The sequence below is a fragment of the Pipra filicauda genome, unplaced genomic scaffold (assembly GCF_003945595.2).
Source record: "Pipra filicauda isolate LSUMZ 115617 unplaced genomic scaffold, ASM394559v2 scaffold480_size458065_pilon, whole genome shotgun sequence".
NCBI lineage: Eukaryota > Metazoa > Chordata > Aves > Passeriformes > Pipridae > Pipra > Pipra filicauda.
In genome coordinates this window covers 270,851-289,009 of record NW_024104621.1, presented here as the reverse complement: position 1 = coordinate 289,009, position 18,159 = coordinate 270,851, and the positions used below count along the sequence as shown (strand labels likewise).

Here is an 18,159-nt window from a genome sequence, read left to right as displayed (position 1 = left end):
TTGGCTCCACTCTGGGGAGCACTGCTTGCCTAGCTCCCTCCTCTGCAGAGGAGAGGTGACCCGGGGCTGCCACCTTCTGCCCAGGGGCTCGTGCTTGTCCCAGCTGCTGGGAATTGCCCTTTGCCCCCACCTCCCAGGTGCAGGGACAAAGCAGTTTTCTTTAAAACAGCCAATTTTATGTCTCTGTGGTGCCAGGAGTTGGAGTATCTTTTATAAATAGAAAAGAGTAGCAAACAGAAGAGGGGAACAGCAGGTGAAGGGAGTTCCCACAGAGCAGCTGTCACCTCCGGAGCCTCCCCCTGTACCCAGGGCCACAGTGGAGAGGCTGGAGGGACACGAGCTGCAGGGGCCCTGACTGGTGCAGCGGACCTCCAGTGATACCGGAGCAGCAACACTGCCCGCTCACCCTGGCATTGGGTGGCCCCAGGCTGCCATTGAGCTGGCAGGAAGGATGTTAGTTAAAGTGGGGGCACAGGGCAGCCAGCAGAATTGGGGGGGCCCTCTCCTGGCTCCAGGCACAGTCGAGAGAAGGGCCCCACAGCCTAAGGACAGGTGTGATGGGGGCCATGGGCAGGGCCACCAATCATCCTATGGCCATCAAAGGTGGCAGCTGACCATGGGTGGCTTTGGTCTGGCAGTGCAAGTGGTCCAGGGCCACCAAATGCCCTCCTGTGGGGCTGGCACCTGCCAGAGCAGCAGCCATTGGTGCTGGGGTGGGCTCAGGCTTCTCCATCATCCTCCTCCTCCCCGCTGGAGTCTTGGGGGACCTGAGACAGTGAGAGGGCTCAGTGGGCACAGGACCCCACGGGCATCAGCGTGGCAGGACACCCATGTCCTTCTGCCTCTCTGTTCCCTGCCACCCACCTGCTGGCCAGGGTGGCTATGCCGGGCCAGCCAGGGGGGCAGGGCTGTGCCAACCTCCCCCGAGTCCAGCCGAGTGTGCTCCACTGTTGACTCATGTGCCATCTGCGGGGGGGACAAGGCTCCCAGAGAGAGTCTAGCACAGGCTGGGTTGGGTGCCCACCCAATGCTTCCATCAGCCCCATGCCCCCCTCAGGTAGAGAGGGAAACTGAGGCATAGTAGGTGAGCAGGGGGGTTTGGGGGCTGCGTACCAGGACAGGGGGAGCCCGGAAGAGGTAGCTGAAGGGGTAGTAGAGGAAGTTGATGAAGGAGGCGGCATAGAGGTCTGCGTAGCGCATCAACTGGTTGGCGAAGAGCGTCTGGCGTGAGCCGCAGCGGAAGAGGCTGCCCATCTTCCCGTAGCACATGTCCATCTCATGTGTGACTTTCTGGGGGTGCAGCAAGACAGTCAGGGCACCCAATGCCCCCCAGGGTGCCCAAGGGGGAAGTTGTTGGAGGGGGGTGGGACTGAGTTGTGCGCCAGCTGGGGTGGTGTCCTGAGTGTCACCTGGATCCGACGCTTGATGGAGCTAATGTCTGGGCGCTCGCTGCTGCCACTGTCCAAGTGCCTGGAACGGGACAGATCCGGCTGGAGGCTCACCTGGGAGGTCCCCCACAGGTGTTCCCACCCCTCCCTACTCCCCTCACCCAACTCACTGGTACAGCTCAGCCAGGAAGAGATCGAGGCTCCGCAGCTCCTCAAACAGCTCTGCAAGGTCAACGTGGCTGGCTCAGTGCGGGAACATCCCCCACTGCCCAGCATGACTGACCCAGAGGGTCAGGGCACAGCCCGCTGCCATCGAGAGGCATAGGAGGCTCCAGGCCACGTCCGCCAGCAGGGCAGGGTCCGTGTCCCCAGCCAGGCATTGCTCACCGCTCTTCTCTGTCCAGACCTGCAGCTCACGGGCCAGCTCAGGCACCACCAGGAAGGTGCGCCAACCCTGCCGCTTCTTGGACTTGAGGATGTCCCCGAAGATGTGGTCCCCCATGTAAAGGATGTCTTTGCCTTTCACGCCCAGGAGGTCACACACCACATCTGAGGAGCCTGTGACAGCCAAGGGTCAGGGCGGGGGCATGGGCATGTCCCCCCCTGACTGGAGCCTGGCCTGGCACTTACCGCCAGAGTAGACGGTGCAGTGCTGGAGGGGGCCGGTGTACGTCCCAATGCGCAGCTTCCCCGTGTCCTACGGGACAAGAGGACTCCGGGATAGGAACACCGTTATCTGCGTCCGCTTGGTGCCCACCCAATGGTGAATCTACCCTGCTCTGCCCACAGGAACCCCCATAGTACTCAAATAGTGCCCACTGCCCCAACTGGCCCCACAACGGGGGAGGGGTCCCCACCGTGTCGACTTGGCGCAGGACGGTGCCCTCAGCGAAAAAGAGGGGCTTGCGGGTGTCCACCACAATCAGGTCAAAATAAGACCTCCAGGGGCGCTGCGGGGTGTCCGCCTGTGGATGCCAGGGAGGGGGGGGTCAGCAAGAGGTTGCTGATGGCACCCTGAGCCCCCCACTCTGCCCACACTGGGGACAGACTCACCTTGTCCCCATCTCTGAAGTCAAACAGGTAGGACATGATGGCCTGCAAGGACATCCGGCACTGTCACCCATCCCCAGGGAAGGCAGACACTGACTGCGCTTTGACACCCTCCCCTCTGCCACCCCCATCGAGGGCAAGCTGGACCTGGCAGGGGGAGCACATGGACACCCCTTACTCACATCTGTGTATGTATAGTCACTGTTGGTGGCCAGGAAGACCTTCCCCACCTCCTTCATGCGGCTCAGCAGCAGTGGCACACGGGGCTGGTGAGGGGCAAATCAGCATGGAGTGGGCTTGGGGGGACCAAGGGGAACTGGCAAAGGGGAGCAGGGTAGTGAGGGGTCCATGAGGGTCTGCACATACGTCTTTCACCACATATTTCTCCAGGTTCTCCAGCGTCTTCTCCTTCAGGCAGCCCTGCAGAGTGGATGAAGGGAGGGGGCTGGCCAAAACCTCCCAGGGTGTTTGTGGGGAATCTCCAGCACTCCCATAACCCCCCTCCCACCAGCCCCCTGCCCACTGCACCCACAGAGAGGTGGACGTGGTCCATGGCCTCACGCACATCCTGGAACATGCTGCGGAAGGACATGAAGAGGTTCCCGTGTTTGTAGCCGGTATCGCAGCTGCAACAATCAGGAATGGAGGAGGTGAAGGGGCTGCCCTGCCAAGTGAAGCTCCTCTGCAAGATTACCCCCTGCCATCTGATCCACCAGCAAGCCCCCACCCATCACCTCCCTCTTACTTTACGTATCTGGAGCAGTTGGTGAAGAAGTCCACAAGACAGGCATAGAGGTGGGCCTCTGTGTGGGAGGGATATGTGAGAGGGGGTGCAGGACAGGACAGCACCCCAAGGTGGTGGGGGTGTGAGGGAGACGGGTTGTCTCTCACCCGTGAGGTTGAAGAGCGTGTTGAGGATGTGGAAGCGCTTCATGTCATCCCGCTGGATAAACTTATTGGGGTAATAGTGGAGGATTTCGGCTCTGGGGAGGGAGCATGGAGCTGCACCCCACTCCAAGGGTCCTCCTGCTCCCCCCTGCCCCTGAGGCGGGGGATTTCCAAACTCACCCCTTGAGGAAGCGGAAGCCATGGGCACAGACTAGCAGGTTCCCATGGGAATCCACCTTCAACAGGTTCCCATACAGGGCATCGAACACCAGCCCCCTGCAACACACAGCTGTCAATGGGTGGGGATCTCACCCCTCTTCCCCCGGACCCCCTCCCCAAACTCACCGAGTGGGGAACGTGGGGTCATACTTGTAGGCGAGGATCTCGGGGGGGTACCCAATGGCGACAAGGTGCTCCAGCAACAGGGCAAAAGCCAGCTCCTCGTAGTCAGGGGACTTGTACACTGTAGGGAGTCAGAAGGGATGTGGACAGGGCCTTGGGGGGGGGGGTCCCACCACTGCCCCACCCTATCTTAGGTTCCCCAAAAACGCACTGGCCAAGGTGTAGTCCATGTCAAAGCCAAAGCACTTGATCTTCTCCAACGCCAGGCTCCGGTTGACAAAGATCCTGGGGGTAATCGGGTGGGGGGAGGAGTTATGGGGAAGAGGGGGTGTTTAGGGCTGGGGGTGGCACAAAGGAGGGGATGGGGATGTGTTCCCCCATCCTGGTCCCTGGTCAGTGCTCTGTGAGGGTCGTGTGCCTGCCCCACCTCAAGGGCCCCATAGCGAGTTATTGGAGCAGAAAAATGGGCTTTTGAGATGGAAATGGAGCTCGGGGGGCAGGAAGGGGGATGCGTGGGAGGGGGGACTGTGGGCCCCTGTTTTGGCCTGCCCCCACACCTGATATGTCTATGTGGGGTGACCCCCAGGGGCTCCACTCCCTTCCTGACTCCCCCCAAGATTCCTCTCCCGTACCTGAACCCCAGTGCCCTTCCCTCGGGTCTTGCCTCCCCCCCTCCGTGTGCCCTCCCCACTTGTCCCCTCCCAACTCTCTCCAAGGAGCCTCAAGTCCTGCTGCACCCACAGCCCCCCGCTCCCCCAGCCCCCTCCCGCCCACCGGTGCTGGCAGTCCCTCCGCAGCGCCCGTGGGTCGCCCTGCCCCGGGCTCGGGGCCGCCGCCGGGCCTCGCTCCCCCTCGCTGCCCATCGCCACCGCCTCCGGCCACCGCCCGCGGCCGCCGCCGCTTTAAGGGGGCCCCGCGCGACCGCCCCGCCCCGGCCCCTGGCCCGGCCCCCCCCGGGCAGCACAGCCGGGGCGAACCCGGGGCACCCTGGAGTGGTGACCCCAAATGGGGCGGTGACTCTGCCATGCCCCCTCCCTGGGGCAGTGACACCTCCCCACGCGCGCCCCCGCACACAGGGCAGTGCCCCCCGCACCCCTTAAACGGGGCTCCCCCTCCCCAGCAGTGTCCCCCAGCGCTGCTCCCGCCGCCCCCCCGGCCCGCAGCTCTCGGAGCCCCGGGCCAGTGTTTGCTCAGAGACGCCACTGGCAGAGGGGAGCAACCGGTGGCGAATCATTAACCGGGGTCAGGGACCGGCCCCGCTGCCGCCCCGAGGCCGCCCCGATGGACGCCGCGGCCCCGTCAGAGGGCGGGAGCGGGGCCGGCGCGAGGGGCGCCCCGGCCTCACACCGGGGGGTCGGGACAGGAGGGAACACCCACGTCCCCTGGGACAAAACGACCCCCGGTCCGCGGGGCTTCGTGGCTCGCGTCCCCACGCAGCACATAAGGCACCTCCCGAACCCCACGTGCGTCCCCCACGGACCCATCCCCATCCCTCAGCACCCCCCGCCCTTTCGCCCCACTTCTTGCGACACGCCGGGGCTGCTGACGCGGGTCCCCGGGACCGGCCTTGACCCAGGCAGGAGGGAGCATCCCCGGGCACATGGAGGAGGGCGCTGGAGCAGTTGTTGCCCCGGGCTGAGGAGGGGGCACATGCACACCATGGGGCTGGTGACAGGGACAGGAACTGCCCCAGGTGTTGGGCCCCGATAACCCCCCCGCGAGGCTGTTTACAGCCCATCCCATGACACAGAGGGCACGTGGGGCTCTTATCATCGTTCCCAGTTCACTCTGGGGACACGAGGCCAAGGCAGGCAGGGCCATGAGGCAGCAGCCACCCCAGCACCCTCACTCCCCAGAACCACAGGCACTGCTGGCATACGAAGGAAATCTTTATTGAGTCCGAGGTAGCAGCAGTGATGGGGCCAGAGGGCAGCCCCCAGGACCCCCGCGCAGGATGGCGTCCCCGAGCACAATGGTGTCTGCACCACTAGAGCAATGGAGGCAAAGCTGAACACAGCACAGCCTGTGAGGGGGGTGCCCCACCACCCCCCAGCCTTCCCCTCACACGGAGGGCAAGGACCAACCTACATCCTTCCCCCAAGGAATCACTGCCGGAGGATCTTCATTAAAGTCATTAGAAGTGAAAAAGAGGCCCGCGGTAACTGCTAATCTACAGCTACAGCGGAGCAGAGGGGTCACCTGGGGGCATGTACAGCCACAGTGGTGCACCCCCCACAATGTTAGCGCCAAGACATTTTATATTAAAAAAGATACTTCAGTGACAGCACTAGGCAGACATGGGGGAGCCCCACCCCACAGCAGGCAGCTTCGGTGGCTCCTGGAGGGAGGGCAGCAGTGGGAAGCAGGAGCAGTGGGAGCCCTGGTGCCCTCACACCTTCGGGACAGCAAACCTGAAGACGGCCATGATGGCAGCACTAATGAGGCCGGAGATGGGGACGGTGACAAACCAGGCCATGAAGATGTTGCGGAAGAGGTGCCAGTCCACTGCCTTCCTGGAGCGCAGCCAGCCCACTGAGACCACTGAGCCCACCTGCCAAAGGAGCCAGAGCATGGCTCAGCACCGCAGTGAGGGTCTGCACCCACCTGACGTGCACACCTTCACCTGACATGCACCCCACAGCCCTGGGTCCTGCTCCAGCCTGTAGGGACCTCACAGAGTGCAGGCAGGGAGTGCAGGGCAAGGAGCTGCCACCCCAGAGGGGTGTTAGGGACAGGGCCCTGCAGCACTTGGGTTCCCATGGCCTCTTGGCAGAGCCCAGGGGACCATGAAAGGCGTTTTGTTTTCCCATCACCTTCCAAGTGTGCCAGGGATGCCCCCCCCAGCCCAGGCAGCCGCTGCTGCCTCACATTGAGATGCAAGCGGCATAGCCAGGAGCTGACAGTGGCTGGAGGCCCAGAGCGGGACCCCCCCCACAGCTTGACCCTACGAGCCCTAAGTTTCGGGGACGCTGAGCTCGCACTGAGCCAGCACCATCTCCCCTGCCAACCCCCTACCTTGCAGTGAGTCGTGCTGATGGGGAGGCCAACATTGGAGGCAATCACCACCGTCAGCGCCGATGCCAGCTCGATGCTGAAGCCACTGCAGGGACAGAAAGCAGATGAGAACAGAACCAGACACCCCAAAACACCCAGTGGGCTCAGTTCAAGGCAGCACAGCAGTGTCAGCCCCTGGCTTGGCTCTCCAGACACTCAGACCAACCCCCTTCCAGGATGCAGGGAGGTGGTGGAGCCACACATGCCCCTGCTTCACCATTGAAACCCCTAAAACAGAAGGGAGAGGGGCTCCTGGAACAGGATGCAGCTCTCAGGCTGCCTGGAGCCTCCCCTCTGCTTCACGGCACCCCTTACCTGGATGGTGTGATGGGAGTCAGGTCCTTCCCCATTGTCTGGATGACTCTCCTTCCCCAGACCCATAAGCCGATGCAAATCCCCGCACCCCCATAGAGCAGCAGCCAGATGGGAGTTGCCACCTTGGTAGCCACATCGCCCGTCTGATAGACCAGGTAGAGTGCGACCAGGGGCCCTATGGCATTGCTGGAAGAGAAAGAGGATCTGGTCTAGAGGGCCAGAGGCTGTTGGCAAGATGGAATATCCCTGGAAGTGTTCAAGGCCAGGCTGGACAGGGCTTGGATCAACCTGGTCTAGTGGAAGGTGTCCCTGCCCATGGCAGGGGGGTTGAAACAAGATCATCTTTAAGTTCTCTTCCAACCCAAACCATTCCGATTCCATGATTCTGTGGGCACTAGCCCCAGCCAGCAGCCCCCTCAGCTCCCGCTGACCCCACTGACCTGACATCATTGCCACCATGAGCAAAGGAGCCAAAGCAGGCCGTGAGGATCTGCAGGAACTGGAAGAGCAGGGACACCTCAGGCTTGTCCTGGTCGTGCCACTCTTCCAGAGAGCTGCTGCTGCCTTTGCGGTCACTGACACCCAGCTCTGCCTGGGCCGTGTTCAGGTCCACATCTACAGCTGGGTGGGTGTCTGCCACTGCATTGCAGTAGCTGGTGTAGCTGTCCATGCGGACTCTCTTCTTAGTGTCCACCACAGACCAGCTCAGCCTCTCCCCCTCCTCGCCATCCCTGGCACGCAGCGAGTCCAGGGGCATGCCGCAGATGGCCATGGTGTAGGAGGTGTAGCTGTTATTGCGCCGCAGGGGCTTGTCCCCCGAGTCCCCCATGCAGTCCCCCATCTTGGCCAGGTGTAGTTTGTGCAGCAGCTCCTTGTAGAGGCCAGAGTCCTTGTGCACGGTGTGGTACTGGTACTGCCCACCTGAGCCCAGCTGGTGGCCCACTGCCTGGCTCAGGTGGACCAGGTTGCCATTGGGCAGCCGCACAGCTCCTGCCAGGGGGGGACAGCAGGTGGGGGGGTTAACACCCAGGGGTGCCTAGGGTGGGGGGAGTCCCGCCACTCATATCACCCCCCACTACTCACCACTGTCAATGCTTGTCTCCTTCAGGTCGAGGCTGGGAAGCCTTTCCTGCTCTGGGGCCTCCTCCAGCTCCCCCAGGTTGAAGGAGACCATCCTCTCCTCCACCGCTGCCCGGGTGGGCATGGCCGACCCCACATCGGTAACAGGGCCCTTGGCATCGCCCAGGGGCACCTTGGCCTCCTCTTGCTCCTCCTTTGGGCCAACGTTCTTCTCCATCAAGGGGCTTTCAGACGGACTCGATTTGATCTCTCCTGTCAAGGGGGGCAGCTGCCATGAAACTCCTTCCCATCACTGAGCCCAGCGCCAGCAGCAAGCCCACACCCCTCACCGCTCAGATTTATGGCAGCCAAATAAAATTAACAACTCCCCCTCCCATCCTGAACTTTGGAAGCTGCTGGGCAGTCACACCTTGTCCCAGGCACAACAGCCAAACCATCTAAGCCAGCTCATCCCCTATTTTTAGACCCCACCCACCCACACGGGGTGTGGTAAACACCATTATGGGGCATTTATGCCGGTAATGTCTAGGGCAGAGGTTCCTCTTTGGGCCATGTTTGTCCCATCCCCGTGAGCCGTGGGATGCTCTGGACCCACTTCTGGAGTGGCTGTGACCCCTGAAGCTGACAGAAGCTGCCCAGAAGAGCCCAGCTCCTCTGCCAGCCTGGCAGCTCCAGCCTGGGCTCCTCTCCAGCTTCCACTGGTGGGTGACAAACCCAAACAGGAGCCGGTCTCCACCTCTCAAAGGCAGCCTGTTTTCCTGTCCCCCTCCTCCCCCCCCAGGAGGCAAACCAGCAGTGCTCAGCCCTGAAGCTGAGGCTGTTCCTCCCACTCTACCGGGAAAAGCATGTTTTCTCCAGGTGAAAACATGAGGTCAGCTCCTTCAGACAACAACTAAAACCACCTCCTTGTCACAAACATGACCATTTCCCAGTCACTTTGTTTGCCTCAAGGGCTGGGCTGTGGCATCAAACCCCTCATCCTGGAATTCAGTCCCTGCAGAGCTGTCTCCCTCTGCATGCCCACTTCCTCTCAGGGATGCTGTGGGCAGGCAGGGAGCCTGTCTGGCAGGCAGCAGAGACTGCCTTGCCTTGCAGGCAGGAGTTAAGCTGAACAGCTGGAAGATTGTCAAGAGCAGCCATAAAGCTGTTAGTCACACCCTAATTACACCAGCACGACAAGGACACGGGTTATCCCCTCATCGCCAGCCCCGGAGGCCCCAGCCTGCACACACTATTGATATTCAGGACCACACGCGGCTGCTCAGGAGGCAGAGCTCGGGGCTGCTCCTTTGGATGCCTTTCAATAGAGTGGCTTGGGTTTTTTTGCTACAGGGAATTTCATCAGCTTTAAACTTGTGATCTGCATCGGCCGGGCCAAGGATTGCTCTGCATGTATGAGAGGATTAAAGGTTACAGACACGTTGTCTCCTGCCTTCTCTGTCCTCTATTAAAGTGGCACCAGCTTTATGACACTTCCCACAGCTCAAGGACAGATCACCCCGCAGATAAATTGGTCCCAGACGCAGATCAGCAGCACAATGGCTACTCTGAGGGTGTTTTGGGGTGCCTGGGTTGGGAGCAGGCAGGGTCCAGCATGGCAAGTGCCCCAGTGACTCAGAGCAGGTTAATCCCTGAGCAAAGATGAGGATCCTGCTAATAACAGCCCCACAGCTAATGGGATCTGCTGCTGGAAAGAGAAGTCGGCTAGCCAGAGCATGCCCTTCCCCAAGGATTGCAGAGGGATGCAGTACTTACGGTCGATTTTCTTCTTCATTCTCGGACATACAAAGAACCAGACGACGAGAGCACAGACAACAGCACTGCCCGCCGAAATTAGGAGGATACCCCACAGAGGAAGTTTGTCAAAGCCCAGCACTAGGAAATAAAACAACGGATCTTTGAAAACCTCTGGGCAAAATGCTCCTCAACATACGACTTTGCTTTTCCCAGGCACAGGGACTCCATCACCTGCAACAGCCCTGAGCTAATCCACCTGCCAGGGAGAAACGCTGCTGGGAAGGCACTGCTGACTGCACCAAGACCCCACCTTGGTGCCCCCCAGGTCACATCCCCATCAGCTGCTGACCCACACACAACCCCTTTCCCCAGCCAAACCCCGTGGGGAGCAGTGCATGCCCTGGGCTCCATACAGCCCTGGTCTCCTCACTTGCTGCAATGTCAAAGAAAAAAACCCGCCTCCCAGTGCAGCTGCTGCAGCACCGGTGCCACTTCCCCACTCCGCAGAGGACACAGAGGCCTAGGCTACTCCCACTGGAGCCCACTGACCCCTCTGGATGCCAGGGAAGGCAGCTCTCCTGCTCCAGGAGTCACCAGGGATTTAAGTTTCATGGCATCTGAGGTGATACGTGACCCAGTTAGGAACATTCTCACAGGCAGCCTGACTTTGAGCAGAGGGCTGGCATCATGTGGCCCTGGTCAGGGCATCAGGTGCTTGTGACCACCCAAACCGTAAAGTTTTTTTCTGCAGGCAGTGACTTACTGCTCCTAAGGAACCCTAGCACTCCCAGCCACCTCACCCACGCACAGGACTTCCTGCAAACCCTGTGCTTAAGAGACCCAGAGCTTGCCCAGCATTTAAGGGCTCAGGATAAACATGGATCCACCTTGAGGATGCCAAATGATTAAGTGATTCTGGAGCAGCTACAGTGCCCCCAGCACCATTGCAGCCCTGCCCTCTCCCCCATGCTGGAGAGCCTGGAGAAGGGGAAGCTGACGTCCCTCCAAAAATTTTTCCAGTCACTGTTTACAGACCAAACCCTACCAGGGCCAGCACCAACTGCCCACATCCCACCTCCAGCAGCTCCTCCACAACAGGAAACCCATGCTCACACCAAAAACAGCTCATGTCGAGTCACCCCCACAGACAACAGAGGTAATGGAGTCCCCAGCTCCATGGCAAATCTGCCTGTCCCTGCTGAGCCCTCTCCTAGTCCTGCTTGTGACCTGTCCCCTACACAACAGCCAAACAGCATCTTAGTTTGGCTTTTCCAACTGAAGCCAAGACTCCTCAGCACAGGAGCCACCTCTTCTTGCCAGGAATAATTAGCTTGTTTTTAGGGACCAGGTGAATGAGGAGATGCAGCCCCCATCCCTGCTCCTAGCCCCACCAGCAGCAGCCCGAAGAGTCTCTTCAGCAGCCGCCAGGTACCTGAGCTTTAGCACAGGTAAGAGAAGGGAAGGGGAAGTCATATTATGAGCCAGTCCTGGGAAGTCTAAGGAGAAATGTCTGGAGGAGTTTAGTTTGAGCAGGTCTCTTTGGTTGGGCAACTACCTAGCCCAGACAGCGCAGGCCAGCCTGCCACCTTCTGTAATTGGCACAGGCCAGCCGCCTTCTAGGAGATCTCAGCCCTGTAAAGCAAAAAAGGGGTAAATCGTGCATTTAATGGAGGCTTTAGAAAGAATTTCAAAAATTCAGGTTCAAGTATTCTGCTGTGTACTTACAGGGTGCCCCAGTGTACATGATGGAGAAGAGGTTGATCCCCACAGTGCAGGCATAGAAGACGGGCAAAGCTCGCAGGCCATTGGGAACAGGATCTGCCTGGAAAACACAGATCAGTGCTGTGGAGAGGCAGACCAGGGGGCTGTGCAGCAGCCAAGGAGCAGCCCAGCATCAGACCCTTTCCAGAAGGGGTTTGTGCCCTCTGTCACCTGCCAATGGCAGCTCCTGCATGTTCTGCCAGGAGCCAGAGCTCCCAACAGTCTTTAGGGAACAACACACAGCCAGACCCTCCACCAGCTGGGAGGGCAGGAGGTGGCAGAATACCGTGAGTCCCACAAGGCTCCCCAGGGAGCCAGGGCAGGCCCTGCTGAGGGTCCCAGTACTTCCAAACCTAGAGCATCTCATCTCTTCCTGGCTCCTGAACCCTTCCCCTGGCTCCTCAGCTTGCCACCTCCACCTATGTTTTCCTTTTAACTCCCCAGGCACTTTCAAAGCTTTTACCTCTTTCCAGCTGACTTGGACAAAATAAAAAGTCCATTACTCACAAAGCAGCTTATTTGACCACATACCTGCGCTGTGAGCCTCTTGCACCAGCAGCAGGAGCATTTAATCCATGCTGCTGCCCAGCAGTCAGGGTCTGGTATCAGAAAAAACACACCGAACCTTCCTGAATGCCAAGCAGCACAGAGCAACCGGACTGTTCAGCACCAGAATGGAGCGTGACAAGGCCAGCCTTGCTTTGGGAGGCCAGTTACACAAGATTACTGTGACAGTAGTGACGCTGAGCAGTTTGAAAGGGCTGCCAGTGATAAGATCTTAACATCTCTTGAACGAGAAATCATTAGAACTAAAACCTGAAGGAAATTAACCTCAGATATACAGAAGAAAATGCTGGAGTTCTCTGCATAGCTGGTAGGACACCTCTGCTCTGGGCTGACAGCATCCTGTACTCAAAAAGATGATGTCTAAGGCTGTCACCTTCTTTTCAAATACTTTGCATGTCCAGTCCCTCTTCCTGGGTTTTCGACACTCCCCACAGTGGAAATGTGTCCCTGGAGCCAGCCTGAGCGCCCCTCGCCTTCCTCAGCTGGAAGAAATGTGCTTTCCTCAGCCCCAGGGACAATTCTGTCCCTCCCAGCTGAGGAAAGCCGAGGCTGTGGGTCACTGCCTTCACCTGCAGCCTGTCCCAAGGGCAGGTCCAGCCTTGTACCAGGATTTTGGAAAAGCCCAGCTAGTAGCTCTGACCTTATCCGTTCTGGGCTACTTCACTACTGCGAAATGGGACTGTTCCTGCTTAGGCCAAGCAAGACAATTCCCTTATTTCAGAGGAGGGAAGGTGATGCCACCGCACCCTCCAGTTCTGCTGTGTGGAGTGGCCACAGGTCCCCTTTTCCCACCGCTTCAGCTCCCAAAGGGCTCCCCTGGTGCCAACACACAGACTCCAGGACGAGCCTAGAGAAACTCTGGTGACCATAAGCCAATCAATGAGTCCATCAGGAACAGCCAAAAGCCCCAAAGTGTCAGAATATGGGGCAGACAACCTTACCTTACAGAGGATGAACCTCTGGACGAGGAAGAACAGAATAGCAGACATGATGCCCGAAAGAAGGGGTGAGATGAACCAGGACAACACTAGGAAAGGAGAGGCACGATTAGCATCATGCTGCTGGACAGGGAAGCCCAGGGAGGCCATGCTAGGGTGGACTTACCAATCTTCAGCAGCTCAGACCACTTGACACCTTCTTGCCCTTGGGCCACCAATGAGAAGCCAATGGTCGCTCCAACGATGCAGTGGGTACCAGAAATGGGAAGCTTCAAGAATGAAGCTATCAGCTGCCACACAGCAGATCCTGGAGAAGGAGGAGAAGCCTAGTAAGAAAGCCAACACTGAGGCACCCTGGGGCACACTGCCCCCCCCACTGTGACACCCCTGTTCCTTACCAAACATGGCGCTGATCGAACCCGCCATCAGCAGCTCCTGGGTGGAATTGTACATCTCCACATCAATCAGCCCCTTCCTGATGGTCTCGCTGACCTTGGCTCCCAGCAGGACAGAGCCCACTGTCTCGAAGATGCTGGCCAGAATGCAGGCCTGCCGCAGGGTCACCACCCCCGAGCCCACGGCGGTCCCAAAGGAGTTGGCCACGTCGTTGGCACCGACAGAGAAGGCCAGGACGAAGGCGATGATGAAGCCCAGGATCAGCATCCAGAGGAAGCCGGCCATGGGGGGGGTCGGCACCGCGGGGGTCGGTTCCATGGTGGGTGCAGGGCGGTAGGTTAATAACTTAGATATAAAACTAAATAGGGGGGGTTGCTATAGGGCACGGGGGGGCTTCGACGTCCTACGGGCCCGCCGGCTGTGGGTGCTGGGGGCTGGGTGCCACGCCATGGTCTGCGCCGCTCTTCATCCTGCGGGAAAGACGGGGATCGGGGGGCGGGGGGGGAGGCGGGTGGGTGGTACCGGATACCGGACCTTCCCGCCGCCGGTAACGGCCGCTCCCGCGCGCGCCACCGCCCCCTCCCGCCGCCGTGTGTGTGTGTGTGGGGGGGGGGGGGCGTGTGCGTGTGCGTGTGCGCGCGTGTGCCCGCGCCCGCCCAGCCACCGCCCGTCACCTCCGCTCACCGGCTGGGCGAGGCCGGGCCGCGCTGTCGGTGTCGATCCAGTGCCGCCGCCGCCGTTCGGATCGGCTGGTTTGGGTCCGGTCGGGTCAGGTCAGGTCAGGTCAGATCCCGTCCCGTCCCGTCCCGTCCCGTCCCGTCCCGTCCTGTCCTGTCCTGTCCGGTCCCGTCCCGTCCGCCCCCGCTGCCCCGACTGGCGCGGCCGCACCGCCCGGCGCGCTTTAACACCGCCCCCCCACGTGACCGCCGCCCCGCCCCTCTCGCCAGAGCGCGGCACCGCCCTCGTCGCCCATTGGCCCTATGTTGGCGGGAAAGGGCGGAGCCGTGCCGCCATTGGGCAGCGGCGAGCATAGAGCGCGGGCCCGGCCTTGCCCCCCGCGCGGGCAGCGCGCCCGGGAACCACGTGCGCGCTCAGCGGCGCCCCCGGGGCGGGGGCACCGGCACCGGCCCCGCACAGCCCGGCCCGGCAGCGGTACAGCCCGGCCCCGCAGAGCCTGGCCCCGGCACAGCCCGGCCCTGCACAGCCCGGCACCGGTACAGCCCGGCACCGGCAGCAGTACAGTCCGGCCCCGCACAGTCCGGCCCCGCACAGTCCGACCCCGCACAGTCTGGCCCCCGCGCAGCTCGGCACCGGCACAGCCCGGCTCCGGCACAGCCCAGCCCGGCGGTGTGCTGGCTCGGCTCTGGCAGAGCCCAGCACCGGTGTGGCACATTCTGGCGTGGGTGTGGGCTCTGCCCTGGCACCATTTGGCTCAGCCCAGTACGAGTGTGGACTCTCCTAGGCTCGAGCACAGCCTGGCGCTGCTGTGGGCTTGGCTCTGGTGTGGCACAGGCACAGCCCAGCATGTTTGGAAGCCCAGGCTGGGCTCTAGCACAGGCCAACACAGTTTGGGGTGGGTGTGGGCTGCACTCCCATTTGGGTCTGTGTGGGTTTGGCCCACATCTGCAATGGCTCTGCTCAGCCCCAGCGTGACCAGCATATGCCAGGCACAATACTGGTGCTGCACTGGCCTGGAGGGGCACCAAGCTGCTGACTACCAGGCTGGCACTACAGTGTGGCTCAATCCCACTCCAGCTCTGAACTGGCATCACAACTGTGCCAGCACTCTCTGGGACCAGCACCCAGCAGCAGCACCAGCCTAGGGCCACCCACTGGCCCAAGAGGCTCCCCCAGACCAGGTTTGTCCCTGGCAAAGATCACATGCAGGGACTGAAACCAGTACCCACCAGGACTGACCAAGACACCAGCACTCACAGCTGAGTGGGGGCAGCTTAGGGGGCCCTATGGTGTCCCAGCAAGTCCCCAGGAGGTCCTGTTGGGTCCCCTCAGCACCCCAAGCCTGGGTGGCACAACCAAGGGTGCACCCCTGTACCCAGCTGGTGCGCACCCCTCTGTGAACATGTGTGCTCACATAGCCCCCACGTGCATATGCACATGCTGGGGGCAGATGTGTGCCCCAAGGGGGGGGGGGGGGGAGGTGCCAGTGCCCATTCCCATCTTGTGGTGACCGTTGCCCAGCAGGAACCATGGCTCAGCAGGCAGAGCCCACAGGCAGCCCCGGGGCAGCAGGTCAGCCAGCACGGGAAGCCGGGCTGTGCAGCTGGGGGTTGTGCCCCTGCCACAGGTCAGTGGCTGGGGGCTGTTGCAGGCCATCGAGTTGCAGGGATGCTGGTGATGAGGGGTTGCAGATGGCATCAGGTGTGGGAGGAAGTGGCCAGGGTGCCCCAGCCCTGCTGCCTCGCTGCCCCTGCGTCACCCGACCAGAGTCCGTCCCATGTCCCCAGGGGCCCTGTGCCCTAGGCCACGTGAAGCACCGGGCGCATAGAGCCACAGCACAGCCTAGACTGGGCCTGGGGGGCAAGGAGAGGCATGTACTTGGAGCCTGGGGACCCCCTGCCCCTCTCAGCCCGACAAAGCAGTAGCAGGGGCTAACCCCACACCCTTACCCTGTCCCCACCCTGCATTCCTGTCACCCCTGGGTGGCTTCATCTGCTCTAGATGTATGAATTGGTGGGGAAACTGAGGCAGGAGTCCCTGGATGAAGCTGGGAGGGTCCACAGCCTGGGCCTCCAGGGATCCAGGTGTGTCTGCACTCCTGCTTAGGCAGAGGCAGCCCTGGGGGGCAGTACCAGGCACAAGGGCTGCAGCACTGCACGTGGGGCACAGCACTTGAGCATGTGGGGTGCAGCACTGAACAAGCGGGGCACAGCACAAAGGATGCGGGTTTGTGGCTGGGTGTGGAGGGGTGCAGCACTGAGCACAGAGAGTGCAGCACTGAGCAGAAGGGGATGCAAAGCCTGGCACATGGGGAGCAGTGTTGATCACATGGGGTGCAGCACTGAGCAGATGGGGTGCAGAGTCAAGTATGTGCTGGGAAGGAGCAGGCTGGGGGGCTCTTGGAGTTGCTCCCATGCCAATATGCTGCAGGTCTCCAGCACTGGAGGGGACCCTTGGACCTCTGTCAGCTCCACTTTAACAGCTCCCTCCAAGCAGTGGGACTGTGACATTGGAGGCATTTAAGGCAGTGGGGCAGCACTCCGGGAGCTGAGTGGGAAACACCCCAGGTGCTGTTCCAACCCATGGCCATCTCACCTACAGACCTGCAGGCTCCATACCCCCTCCCAGTAACAGCAGTAGTCTGTAACTCCTGCATGGGATACATCGGCAGTGCAGGTGTCTGAGACTGTGGAGCCTTTGATGGGAGCTGAGCCTTCTCTGAAATCTGCCTGCTTGGCACTCCCAGTCCCTGCAGGTGCCCTGATGTTCAATGGCATCACTGGGCACCCCAACACTCGCTGGCACACTGTGGACCCCTAAGTGTCACCAGCACACTCCAGAAACCCTCAGCATCCTAGTGCTCAGCTGCCCTCCCACCCTGGCTCTGCTCCTGACTGATCCTCTTATTTCTCATTGTCCTACTGAATTGTTAATTGGTAATAAATTAAAATTATTTTCTCTGAGTCAAGTGTTTTCCCCTGACTTAACTGCTGAATGATTTCCCTGTCCTTACCTTGCCCCAAAAGCAGTTTCACTGCTCACACCTCTGTCACACATGCCCTTGTTGTCCTCTCCTGCACATCCAGAGCACACCACTTCCTCTCTGAGGTTGCTCTGGCTCCTTGGCTAGCTCACAGCTCCCCTCCTTCCCCAGTGCCTATTCACACCTCTTCCCTCCATGTCCACTCTGACCCTCCATTTCTCCCTTGTTCGTGCTCAGATCCCTTTTATTCACCAATCTGGATCTCTTACATCTCCTCCCTCTCCTCTTGGGATGCTCAGCATCCCTTCCTTTCCTCCATCCATGCTGGCATCTCCTCCATGGACCCCTGCCCTTGCCATGGACCAAGGGGTCTCTGCTCGACCCTCTGCCAATCCTTTCCCCTCCCAGGACAATGGCTCTGGTCACCTCCTCACACTCCTGTTCCTCTTGCCCTGTGGCACAAGAGGGGTGAGATGAATAGAATCACAGAATCGTTTGGGTTGGAAAAGCCCTCTGAGACCTTTGAGTCCAACTGTTCCCCCAACACTGCCAAGGCCATCCTTGACCTATGGCCCCAAGTGCCACATCTACATGTCTGTTAAATCCCCTCAGGGCTGGGGACTCCACCAACCAATGTTATCAGTGGAGCCTTCTCCACAAGCCCAATAGATACCCAGAGGTGTCCATGTGCACACAGGGGAGGGCGAGATGTCCTGCCCACTTCCCACAGGTCCTGTTCCTGGTGGAGGAACCACAGCCTGAAGGGATGGGCTCTCCAGACCCCACATTCCTCCTCCTCCACTTTTCCTGGCTGCTCTGTGTGTCTCCAGCCTTGCCAGAATCTTTCATGTTTGTGGGGACAAGAGACAACGATGGCAGGGAATGATCTCCTCTGGGCCCTGGCTGAGCCCCAGCCTCTGTCCAGGGACCTCTGCAGCCCTGCGTGGCATCACCCGGGTGTCCCTTTAGCACTGCCAAAGTG

General features: G+C 60.4%; 2 protein-coding genes across 3 annotated transcripts; both read right to left on the bottom strand.

The window, feature by feature from the left end:
* Nucleotides 1-154: 154 nt before the first annotated feature.
* On the bottom strand, nucleotides 155-4,531 carry LOC113994971 (cytosolic purine 5'-nucleotidase-like). Of its 2 annotated transcripts, none has more exons than XM_027734554.2 (18): nucleotides 4,443-4,531; nucleotides 3,880-3,953; nucleotides 3,672-3,789; nucleotides 3,507-3,602; nucleotides 3,330-3,421; nucleotides 3,184-3,241; nucleotides 2,971-3,064; nucleotides 2,805-2,858; nucleotides 2,621-2,704; nucleotides 2,442-2,483; nucleotides 2,246-2,353; nucleotides 2,019-2,085; nucleotides 1,776-1,946; nucleotides 1,559-1,610; nucleotides 1,410-1,470; nucleotides 1,114-1,290; nucleotides 865-1,007; nucleotides 155-767 (listed from the first exon to the last, which is right to left on the bottom strand). In XM_027734554.2, the coding sequence occupies exons 1-18, from the start codon at nucleotides 4,529-4,531 to the stop codon at nucleotides 584-586; spliced, it is 1,764 nt and encodes a 587-aa protein (XP_027590355.1). In that variant the 3' UTR covers nucleotides 155-583. The 2 variants fall into 2 exon arrangements, with proteins under 2 accessions (XP_027590355.1, XP_027590386.1); XM_027734585.2 differs by having other exon boundaries at nucleotides 621-767; nucleotides 865-966.
* A 1,008-nt stretch (nucleotides 4,532-5,539) lies between these two features.
* On the bottom strand, nucleotides 5,540-14,336 carry SLC20A1 (solute carrier family 20 member 1). Its single transcript, XM_027734520.2, has 11 exons — nucleotides 14,201-14,336; nucleotides 13,519-13,986; nucleotides 13,287-13,427; nucleotides 13,124-13,209; nucleotides 11,580-11,676; nucleotides 9,873-9,992; nucleotides 8,121-8,369; nucleotides 7,478-8,027; nucleotides 7,038-7,223; nucleotides 6,684-6,768; nucleotides 5,540-6,219 (listed from the first exon to the last, which is right to left on the bottom strand). Exons 2-11 carry the CDS (start codon nucleotides 13,832-13,834, stop codon nucleotides 6,058-6,060), a joined length of 1,992 nt encoding a protein of 663 aa, XP_027590321.1. The 5' UTR covers nucleotides 13,835-13,986; nucleotides 14,201-14,336; the 3' UTR covers nucleotides 5,540-6,057.
* Nucleotides 14,337-18,159: the final 3,823 nt, after the last annotated feature.

Excerpts from the sequence above, each read along its gene's own strand:
- LOC113994971 (XM_027734554.2), bottom strand. The coding sequence starts at position 4,531 with ATGGGCAGCGAGGGGGAGCGAGGCCCGGCGGCGGCCCCGAGCCCGGGG. Across the intron at positions 2,859-2,970 it reads TGGACCACGTCCACCTCTCT|GGCTGCCTGAAGGAGAAGAC; the intron begins GTGGGTGCAGTG and ends TCCACTCTGCAG. Across the intron at positions 2,086-2,245 it reads TCCTGCGCCAAGTCGACACG|GACACGGGGAAGCTGCGCAT; the intron begins GTGGGGACCCCT and ends CTTGTCCCGTAG.
- SLC20A1 (XM_027734520.2), bottom strand. The coding sequence starts at position 13,834 with ATGGAACCGACCCCCGCGGTGCCGACCCCCCCCATGGCCGGCTTCCTC. Across the intron at positions 13,210-13,286 it reads GTCTGAGCTGCTGAAGATTG|TGTTGTCCTGGTTCATCTCA; the intron begins GTAAGTCCACCC and ends CTCCTTTCCTAG. Across the intron at positions 9,993-11,579 it reads CATGTACACTGGGGCACCCT|TGCTGGGCTTTGACAAACTT; the intron begins GTAAGTACACAG and ends TTTATTTCCTAG.